Source organism: Thalassophryne amazonica, chromosome 1 (assembly GCF_902500255.1).
Source record: "Thalassophryne amazonica chromosome 1, fThaAma1.1, whole genome shotgun sequence".
Lineage (NCBI taxonomy): Eukaryota > Metazoa > Chordata > Actinopteri > Batrachoidiformes > Batrachoididae > Thalassophryne > Thalassophryne amazonica.
This window is the reverse complement of record NC_047103.1, coordinates 112,256,831-112,268,179: the sequence shown is the minus strand read 5'-3', so window position 1 is coordinate 112,268,179 and position 11,349 is coordinate 112,256,831. Positions and strand designations below refer to the sequence as shown.

Genomic DNA, 11,349 nt, shown 5'->3' with positions numbered 1-11,349 from the left:
ACAGAGATTTTGAACATTTCAAAAAAAATTTTATGCACTTGCACACAGCCGTGCACAGTTTACAACGGTTTACAATGAGTTTACAACAAGTTTACTCTCTGGCATGGCAGATTGCGTACCAGTGCACGGATCAAATTTCTGGAAGTGTCAAGGCACCTTTATCATCTTTGCTCAGTGTTGTCTGTTGGTTGTACCAATTTCCACCAGTTGTTGTAATTCAAATAGATTAAGGCACACTATTGTGACAATTGGTTTTGTTATGCCAAATGGTTTGTTTTTACAGTGTAGCAGTGCTGCCAGTGGTGGTATAAGTACTATAATTACTTTGCAGACAGCTGATGGTGATCATGCTGTGGCTGAAGATGGGCCCTTCTGCAATGTTGGCCCTCCACGCTCTGCTGGCACTTATGGCTGTGACCCCTGTTGCACCTCACCCCTGCCCCCGGCCGTGCTCCTGCCCACAACCCACAGAACTACACTGCACCTTCCGCTCCCTCACCACAGTGCCAGCTGCTGTGTGGAAGCATGTGGAGCGCATGAACCTGGGGTCAGTCCCTCTGCTCCTCTGTTTGGCAGGTTTCTTACTGCTGGCCTGCTGATTGTTGGAAGCGCTGTTAAAGACATGATGTGATTTCACGATAAGCCAGAAATACTCTCATGAATGGGTTTAATGCCTTTTTGCTGATTGTTTTAGGTTCAACAGCATTAGTAAGGTTACAGAAAAATCCCTGTCTGGATTGAGGCAGCTGGAGCTCCTGCTGCTTCATGGGAATGACATCCACAATCTCCCTGATGGTACATTCAGGGACCTCGTGTCTCTTCAGGTAACCCAGCTGGACACTCTGTAAACATAGTAACTGGGAATATGTGAATGGATGAATTTACATGAATAACTTAAACCCCGTTCAGACTGAGGTTTACAATCTGTCTTAAGCAGGATACAGGTAATTATTTGTCATGTTTATACAGGATACAGCCATATCCTGCTTAAACCCACCTAGAATCTGACTTAAGTCAGTGGGTTGAGCCAGATTTGATCTGGATTCACTGCAGTCTGAATGCAAATGCAGCTTGAATCCAGCTTTCTTGGGACCATGACGTCAAACTACGTCTGTGCACTCTGTGTCTTCTCCAATAAATTGCTCAACAAACTTCTTTTTCTGCAGCACTACCACACAGAAACACACATACACATGAATGCGAGCGCGTACACACACACACACCTGCACTCGTTCTGATGTAAGAAAACCATTACAGCAGAATTGATGTCATCTGCAGCGACAGACTGCAGGTTGATTACGCAAACTTAAAAAGTTAACTTTTTTGAGGTTAGAAATGAATTCCTTTCTGAAATATCACACAAATTCACGTTTACCTGTTTGAAGGAGTCGACTCTTTGCAGTTAAAGAATCCATCAAGCTGTCCATTATTCCTCACTCGTAAACACTGGAGTTTTTGAGTACTTTTGGTGTTACCTTCATAATTTACCTTAGACAACTGTTTAGCTGCTAGCTGGTGTCATTTTTTTTTTTCAGCACAACCTCACCTGTGTGACTTTACAGTTTCTTTCATTCTGACATACTGCATTAAAACAGTCACCCTAATTTCACCCCAAAACCTAAAATTCGAATAAGAAAAAAAAAAGTATTTTTTTTTAACTGTGAAAACCAGAAATATGTTTAGTGAACCATTTGCATAACTTTGAATGTAAATATAAATGGTAAAATTCAAAAATATATGTGAAAATGTAGCATAAACAAAGTTACATACAACAAATCACATTAAAATGCTTCAGGTGTTTTTGTGGCTATTTACATGCAATAAGATGCCACACAAATTATATTTGTGCCACTCTGAAAAACAATTCCTGTTCAATGCACATCAGAAGCCCCAAGAATTTGTACAGATATTCCACTTCAATATCCATGTGTATTTTTCCCTAATTCCTGTTTTTTGTAGCATTTTTTATTGGTATTGGTACAGACTGTCCTGGCTGCGTTAGTGGCCAAAAAAAATCAATCATTTTTGATAATATATTTTACACCAGTGATAAAGAAAAATTTGTGTGTTTTCTTAATTGTTTGCTGTCGCAGACAGAGGAAGACAGAAGAATAGTCCAGTTCGCAAAAAGCACACACACACACACACACACACACACACACACACACACACACACACACACACACACACACACACACACACACACACACACACACACACACACACACACACACACACACACACACACACAGACCCACCCGTGTGGGGTCTGTGTGTTGTCATCAAACCCACGTGAAGTTGGTGATTGTGATTGGTTAGCTTCTGAGTTTTCCACTAATGGTGAACACCCCTCTCTCCTGCTGCAGTAGAGGAATTCGTATTTCTTTCCAGCCGTCTCTCTCCTCCAGCTGAAAGAGGAAATCAGTCATTTCTGCTATGGCTGTCTGCAAAATGCACAGTGAATATGAGAATATTATCCCCAAAAAACTCACGTAAATTATTAATCATAATTCAAGTTATACTTGGCCTATTAACAAAATTTAAAAAGTAGTGTGGAGGTTGAAGTCTCCACATTCAACATCCATTCAAACAGACACTCAGAGTGGAGCAGACTGTGTGCTTAATTACTCCAGAGGGTCAAACAGCAAGCACCCCATGCACACACGTGCATGCATAAATTGAATTTCGTTGCGTGTGTAGGATGAGCTTGGGGCATCCATGCATCCTGTGTCTTCTCTAGTAAAGCAATTTCTGTGGATCCTTGGCAAATAAAACTATTCTGATTCTGGTTCTGATGATAAAAATTAGAATCAGAATCAGAATAGCTTTTATTCACCACATATCTTCAAAGAATACAAGGAATTTGACTCCAGATTGAGCTGTATTTTCTCTGTACAAGCATGTATAACTAAACAGTAAATAATTCACAATAAAATTTGTGCAAATAAAATGTGCATTAAAAAAGTGCAAAGGAGAAACAAACAGATTGAAGTTGTACATGAGATATATGACTTAGTGAGTTTTTTGGCAGGTTAAATTGTTCATCTGTGTCTGGTTAAACTGTTTTTGTGTTTGGTTATGTTGACATGCAGAGCTCTGTAACGTCGGCCAGAGGGGAGGAGTTTAAACAGTGTGTGTTCAGGGTGTGAGGGGTCTGCAGAGATGTTACCAGTTCGCTTCCTGGTGCTGGACCGGTATAAGTCCTGGATGGAGGGCAGAGTGGCTCCAAAGATTTTTTTCTGCAGACCTGACAGTTCATTGATGTCTGTGCCTGTCATGTTTGGAGGCAGAAGGAAATCAAACAGAAATGGAGAGGCACAGGACAGACTGGATGATGGATGTGTAAGAGATGATGTGCAGTTCCTGGGGCAGGTTGAACTTCCTGAGCTGTCTGAGAAAGTACATCCTCTGCTGTGCCTTTATCCTGATGGAGTCTATGTGGGAGGTCTACTTCAGATCTTGAGAAATGGTGGATCCTAGGAACCGGAAAGTGTCCACAGCAGACATAGTGTTGTTCAGGATAGGGGGGGGGGGGGGGGGTGATGGTGGTTTCCTCCTGAAGTCCACTATCAACTCCACATTCTTGATCATGTTCAGCTCCAGGTTGTTCTGACCACACCAAAGGACCAGCTTTTCCACATCCTGTCTGTACACAGCCTTATCACCATCCTGGATGAGTCCAATGATGGTGGTGTTATCTGCAAACTTCAGGAGTTTAGCAGAGGGGTCCCCTGAGGTGCAGTTGTTGGTGTAGAGGGAGATGAGTTGTGGAGTTTCCCAGTAAACCAGGGGTGGGCAATCATGTGCCATGAAGGGCCAAGACACTGCTGGTTTTCCTTGCTACCAATCACCCACCTGCACTGGTGAAAAAAAGGAGTGACAGTTTATGATAAAAGTTCCCAGCTGAGGGGTGAATGTCCTCTACAACACTGTGACATCTGTACATCAACCTTCCTTTATATAAAAGCATGTTACGCCTCCCCTCATCTTCCCAAAAAGCTCTATTATGTGGTCCGCGTGCAGCAGCTGGAAGAGAGTTGTCTGGGATATGTTCACTGAACTAGATTTCACTGAAACACAATGCTGCAGATCTGCAAAAGTCTGAGGTTTTCTTGTTGAGGAGCAGCAATTCATCCATCTTGTTCAACAGAGCATACATTGGCGAGGTGGATAGATGGGAGGGCAGTGAGTAATCCCCGCTGCCTCAGTTTCACAAGCACTCCTGCTCGCTTCCCCCACCAGCGTCTTCTGTAAACTCCACACAGAACTGCTGTTCCTCCAACAAAAACATCTGTAAATCTCCCTGGTTTGGTGAAAACTGGCGAAGAAGCTGAGATGACAGTCCAGTGTCTATGAGCTCTTCCCTGGTGTAAGAGACCAAGGATAAAGAGCATAGAACCTGTAAATGCACAAAGTACGAGAGAGCACAGTACCAAGGCAGCCATCCGCTGCACCATTTTTGTGAAATAGTTCACTGACAGCAGAGTGAAAAAGTAATCCTCATACAAATATCAACTCAAGCTTTATAACTGACATTCATAACAGCATTATCCCTCTCCCTGTATTGACATCTTATCATGGTCGAGTGGTTTCTGGGCTCTACTGATCCTGGGAGCTGTGTTGTCTGGAGCATTAGCTTCTGGTAGGGCCCTGTATCATAACTGTATCATAGTGAGCCTTACAACTTTTCAGCCTACCCTCGTATATATATATATATATATGGACTTCTGTGCTAGTCACAGTTTGTCCATCACGAACATCATGTTCAAGCACAAGGGTGTCCATAAGTGCACGTGGCACCAGGACACCCTGAGCCAGAGGTCGATGATCGACTTTGTAGTCATATCATCTGACTTCGGCCACGTGTCTCAGACACTCGAGTGAAGAGAGGGGCTGAGCTGTCGACCAATCACCACCTGGTGGTGAGTTAGATCCGATGGGAAGGGAGGAAGCTGGTCAGACCTGGCAGGCCCAAACGTATCGTGAAGGTCTGCTGGGAACGACTGGCGGAACCCTCTGTCAGCGAGGTCTTCAACTCCCACCTCCGGGAGAGCTTCTCCCAGATCCCGGGGGAGGTTGGATACATGGAGTCCGAGTGGACTATGTTCTCTACCTCCATTGCCGATGTGGCCGCTTGTAGCTGTGGTCACAAGGTCTCTGGTGCCTGTCGCGACGGCAATCCCTGAACCCGGTGGTGGACGCCGGAAGTAAGGGATGCTGTCAAGCTGAAGAAGGAGTCCTATTTGTCTTTGTTGGTAGGTGGGACCCCAGAGGTAGCTGACAGGTACTGGCAGGCCAAGCATGCCACAGCCTGTGCGGTCGCAGAGGCAAAAACTCGCGTCTGGGGGAGTTCGGGTAGGCCATGGAGGAGACCTATTGGTTGACCTCGAAGAAATTCTGGCAAATGTCCGACGCCTCAGAAGGCGGAAGCAGCTCTCCACCCGCACTGTCTACAGTGCGGGTGGGGAGCTGTTGACCCTGACTGGGGATATTGTCGGGCGGTGGAAGGAATACTTCGAGGATCTCCTCAATCCCATCGTCACGTCTTCCGAAGAGGAAGCAGAGACTGGGGACTCAGAGGCAGACTCATCTATTACCCAGGCCGAAGTCACCGAGGTGGTTAGAAAGCTCCTCGGTGGCAAGGCTCCTGGGGTGGATGAAAGCCATCCTGAGTACCTTAAATCTCAGGATGTTGTGGGACTGTCTTGGCTGCCATGCCTCTGCAACATCACGTGGCGGTTGGGGACAGTGCCTCTGGATTGACAGACTGGGATTGTGGTCCCTCTGTTTAAGAAGGGGGACTGGAGGGTGTGTTCCAACTACAGGGGGATCACACTCCTCAGCCTCCCCGGTAAGGTCTATTCCAGAGTACTGGAGAGGAGAATTGGACCGAAAGTCGAACCTTGGATTCAGGAGGAGCAGTGTGGTTTTCGTCCTGGTCGCGGCACACTGGACCAGCTCTACACGCTCCATCGGGTGCTCGAGGGTTCATGGGAGTTCACCCAACCAGTCCACATGTGCTTTGTGGATCTGGAGAAGGCGTTTGACCATGTCCCTTGAGGCACCCTGTGGGGGGTGCTCCGGGAGTACGGGGTCCGGGGTCCTGTGCTAAAGGCTATCCGGTCCCTGTACGACCGCAGCAGGAGCTTGGTTCGCATTGCCGGTAGTAAATCAAACCTGTTTCCAGTGCACGTTGGCCTCCGCCAGGGCTGCCCTTTGTCACCGGTTCTGGTCATTATCTTTATGGACAGAATTTCTAGGCGCAGCCAGGGTGTAGAGGAGGTCTGGTTGGGGAACCACAGAATCCCGTCTCTGCTGTTTGCGGATGATGTGGTTCTGTTGGCTTCGTCAAATCAGGACCTTCAGCGTGCACTGGGGTAGTTTGCAGCCGAGTGTGAAGCGTCTGGGATGAGAATCAGCACCTCCAAGCCGAGGCCATGGTTCTCGACCGGAAAAAGTTGCTTTGCCCTCGTCAGGTCGGAGGAGTGTCCTTGCCTCAAGTGGAAGAGTTTAAGTATCTCAGGGTCTTGTTCACGAGTGAGGGACGGCTGGAGCGTGAGATTGACAGACGGATCGGTGCAGCAACTGCAGTGATGCGGTCGCTGTATTGGACCGTCGTGGTGAAGAGAGAGCTGAGTAGGGGGGCAAAGCTCTCGATCGAAGCTCTCGATCGATCTACCTATGGTCATGAGATTTGGCTCATGACCGAAAGAACAAGATCGCAAGTACAAGAGGGCGAGATGAGTTTCCCTCGCAGGGTGGCTGGGCGTTCCCTTAGAGATAGGGTGAGGAGCTCGGTCACTCGGGAGGAGCTCGGAGTAGAGCCGCTGCTCCTCCATGTCGAAAGGAGCCAGTTGAGGTGGCTCGGGCATCTTTTCCAGATGCCTCCTGGACGCCTCACTGGAGAGGTGTTCCAGGCATGTCCCATCGGGAGGATGCCCCTGGGAAGACCCAGGACACGCTGGAGGGACTATGTCTTTCGGCTGGCTTGGGAACGCCTTGGGGTTCCCCCGGAGGGATCGGGAGGTCTGGGCGGCTTTGCTTGAACTGCTGCCCCTGCGACCCAACTCCGGATAAAGCAGAAGAAAATGGATGGATGGATGGATATACACTCAACAAAAATATAAACGCAACACTTTTGGTTTTGCTCCCATTTTGTATGAGATGAACTCAAAGATCTAAAACTTTTTCCACATACACAATATCACCATTTCCCTCAAATATTGTTCACAAACCAGTCTAAATCTGTGATAGTGAGCACTTCTCCTTTGCTGAGATAATCCATCCCACCTCACAGGTGTGCCATATCAAGATGCTGATTAGACACCATGATTAGTGCACAGGTGTGCCTTAGACTGCCCACAATAAAAGGCCACTCTGAGAGGTGCAGTTTTATCACACAGCACAATGCCACAGATGTTGCAAGATCTGAGGGAGTGTGCAATTGGCATGCTGACAGCAGGAATGTCAACCAGAGCTGTTGCTCGTGTATTGAATGTTCATTTCTCTACCATAAGCCGTCTCCAAAGGCGTTTCAGAGAATTTGGCAGTACATCCAACCAGCCTCACAACTGCAGACCATGTGTAACCACACCAGCCCAGGACCTCCACATCCAGCATGTTCACCTCCAAGATCGTCTGAGACCAGCCACTCGGACAGCTGCTGAAACAATCGGTTTGCATAACCAAAGAATTTCTGCACAAACTGTCAGAAACCATCTCAGGGAAGCTCATCTGCATGCTCGTCGTCCTCATCGGGGTCTTGACCTGACTCCAGTTCGTCGTCGTAACCGACTTGAGTGGACAAATGCTCACATTCGCTGGCGTTTGGCACGTTGGAGAGGTGTTCTCTTCACGGATGATGCGAAGGAGATGTGTTGCACTGCATGAGGCAAATGGTGGTCACACCAGATACTGACTGGTATCCCCCCCCAATAAAACAAAACTGCACCTTTCAGAGTGGCCTTTTATTGTGGACAGTCTAAGGCACACCTGTGCACTAATCATGGTGTCTAATCAGCATCTTGGTATGGCACACCTGTGAGGTGGGATGGATTATCTCAGCAAAGGAGAAGTGCTCACTATCACAGATTTAGACTGGTTTGTGAACAATATTTGAGGGAAATGGTGATACTGTGTATGTGGAAAAAGTTTTAGATCTTTGAGTTCATCTCATCCAAAATGGGAGCAAAACCAAAAGTGTTGCGTTTATATTTTTGTTGAGTATATATACACTCAACAAAAATATAAATGCAACACTTTTGGTTTTGCTCCCATTTTATATGAGATGAACTCAAAGATCTAAAACTTTTTCCACATACACAATATCACCATTTCCCTCAAATATTCTTCACAAACCAGTCTAAATCTGTGATAGTGAGCACTTCTCCTTTGCTGAGATAATCCATCCCACCTCACAGGTGTGCCATATCAAGATCTTGATTAGACACCATGATTACACCATGATTAGTGCACAGGTGTGCCTTAGACTGTCCACAATAAAAGGCCACTCTGAAAGGTGCAGTTTTGTTTTATTGGGGGGGGGGAATACCAGTCAGTATCTGGTATGACCACCATTTGCCTCATGCAGTGCAACACATCTCCTTCGCATAGAGTTGATCAGGTTGTCAATTATGGCCTGTGGAATGTTGGTCCACTCCTCTTCAATGGCTATGCGAAGTTGCTGGATATTGGCAGGAACTGGTACACGCTGTCGTATACGCCGGTCCAGAGCATCCCAAACATGCTCAATGGGTGACATGTCCGGTGAGTATGCCGGCCATGCAAGAACTGGGACATTTTCAGCTTCCAAGAATTGTGTACAAATCCTTGCAACATGGGGCCGTGCATTATCCTGCTGCAACATGAGGTGATGTTCTTGGATGGCACAACAATGGGCCTCAGGATCTCGTCACGGTATCTCTGTGCATTCAAAATGCCATCAATAAAATGCACCTGTGTTCTTCGTCCATAACAGACGCCTGCCCATACCATAACCCCACCGCCACCATGGGCCAGTCGAACATTGACATCAGAAAACGGCTCACCCACACGACGCCACACACGCTGTCTGCCATCTGCCCTGAACAGTGTGAACTGGGATTCATCCGTGAAGAGAACACCTCTCCAACGTGCCAAATGCCAGCAAATGTGAGCATTTGCCCACTCAAGTCAGTTACGACAATGAACTGGAGTCAGGTCGAGACCCCGATGAGGACGACGAGCATGCAGATGAGCTTCCCTGAGATGGTTTCTGACAGTTTGTGCAGAAATTCTTTGGTTATGCAAACCGATTGTTTCAGCAGGTGTCCGAGTGGCTGGTCTCAGATGATCTTGGAGGTGAACATGCTGGATGTGGAGGTCCTGGGCTGGTGTGGTTACACGTGGTCTGCAGTTGTGAGGCTGGTTAGATGTACTGCCAAATTCTCTGAAACGCCTTTGGAGATGGCCTATGGTAGAGAAATTAACATTCAATACACGAGCAACAGCTCTGGTTGACATTCCTGCTTGTCAGCATGCCAATTGCACGCTCCCTCAAATCTTGCGACATCTGTGGCATTGTGCTGTGTGATAAAACTACACCTTTCAGAGTGGCCTTTTATTGTGGGCAGTCTAAGGCACACCTGTGCACTAATCATGGTGTTTAATCAGCATCTTGATATGGCACATCTGTGAGGTGGGATGGATTATCTCAGCAAAGGAGAAGTGCTCACTATCACAGATTTAGACTGGTTTGTGAACAATATTTGAGGGAAATGGTGATATTGTGTATGTGGAAAAAGTTTTAGATCTTTGAGTTCATCTCATACAAAATGGGAGCAAAACCAAAAGTGTTGCGTTTATATTTTTGTTGAGCAGCTTACAAGTCACTATGATACAACTTTTAACTTTGTGTTATGTCTTCAAAATCTGTCTTTTGCGCGCTCTCCTCCTGTGTTGCCGCACAGCTTCTGCTCTGCTTTTAGCGGAGTTATTATCTTCCATGACTTTAAACACACATCCACTTTCATGCAGTCACCCAAATTTTAACTTTGTGTTCGTCCAATATTGACTGAAAAATCACTCTTGTGAGCTGGCGTTCTGCCTAAATGCTTGTTTGAAGCGTGATGATGAGTCACTGCGTCAGTGCGCACACACAGTGCGCAACACTCATGTGATCCATTAACAAGATATTAAATCAACATACTTTTACATACAACATACATCAACATACAACAGAAAAACCTTTATAGTTCGGAACTGTTTTATTAAGCTATAAAAAACATTAAAAATACTTGCCTTAAGCTGTTCATAATATATTCCACTGAGCAGGAAAGAGAGGGGAAAAAAGTGTCCAGATGAACCAGTCCTCTGTGATTCCAGAAGTGATCAGAGGTGTTTTCAGCATCCAAGGTTTGGCAGAAAATGATTAATCTGCGACAAAATAATTATTTTATATCCAGTCCAGCGCACAGAGCAGGTGGAATTGTGTGCGCAAGAGGAGAGATGCTCCAAAAATAGCCTCTCGGGTCCTGCGTAACTGCCAGGCGCATGGATAATGGGCTTTTAGCAGACTCGTAAGCACCACACAAATGCCTCTAAGCCGCCGCAGTAACTCATACACAAACTGCGCCACGCTGTTGTTGCTGAATTTTGAACTTCTTGAAATTAGTGCCACGCTCATAGAGGAGCCTCGTTAACTGAATATAATGCCTCTAAGAGCCACTCAGAGCCACGAAACTCCCACGATAGTTGAAGACACCCTCTCATAGCAAAGAAAACACGCTGCGTGGCTCATTATTCATCCTTCATTATTCGGTCGGACCCAGGCTTGATTTACTAAGATCCTATATAATGAGTACTAAATTGCATAGGCATTGCATAAAATTCCATGTTGAGTTGGTGAACGTTTTGCATGTCATTTATTGAGAATAAGTGACAGACTGCGGCCATCCAGCATCACCTTAGGTCACTGGTTCCTGCCCAAGTCTCACAACTATACAGTAAGGGTCCTATCTCACTGGGTGCGACTGTTGGAGAGCAGTTGCAGATACAAATTAGCGACCAAACATACGGAAGAGGGACAGTGTCAAAGTGTTCAGCTTTTATTATCCTGCTATTATCCATGTGAATAGACCGTGGACATTCCCCAGACTGAATCCAGTAAGGACAAGAACAAATAAAATAAATAATAAAATAATTAAAAAAAAAAATAATAATAAAGTTTCCAATACACTCACCGACTTGCAGAATGATGTCCCAGCTGGATCTGCTGGGTTATCTCCCATGTCCAGAGTGTTAAAGACACATATGCACATCGTGGGAGAGCTGGATCTGAGCAGTGTGCTGTTTAATGAAAGCATGTCATCA

The 11,349-nt window shown here is 46.1% G+C and overlaps 1 protein-coding gene across 1 annotated transcript in view; it reads left to right on the top strand.

Annotated features, from left to right (window-relative positions):
- The first annotated feature begins 347 nt into the window (after positions 1–347).
- The window catches only part of mxra5a (matrix-remodelling associated 5a), a 70,944-nt gene continuing 59,942 nt past the window's right edge, over positions 348–11,349 (top strand). Inside the window, exons 1-2 of the mRNA XM_034173529.1 lie at positions 348–547; positions 695–824. Coding sequence (XP_034029420.1) covers positions 348–547; positions 695–824 — 330 coding nt within the window. The remainder of the gene's footprint in view (positions 548–694; positions 825–11,349) is intronic.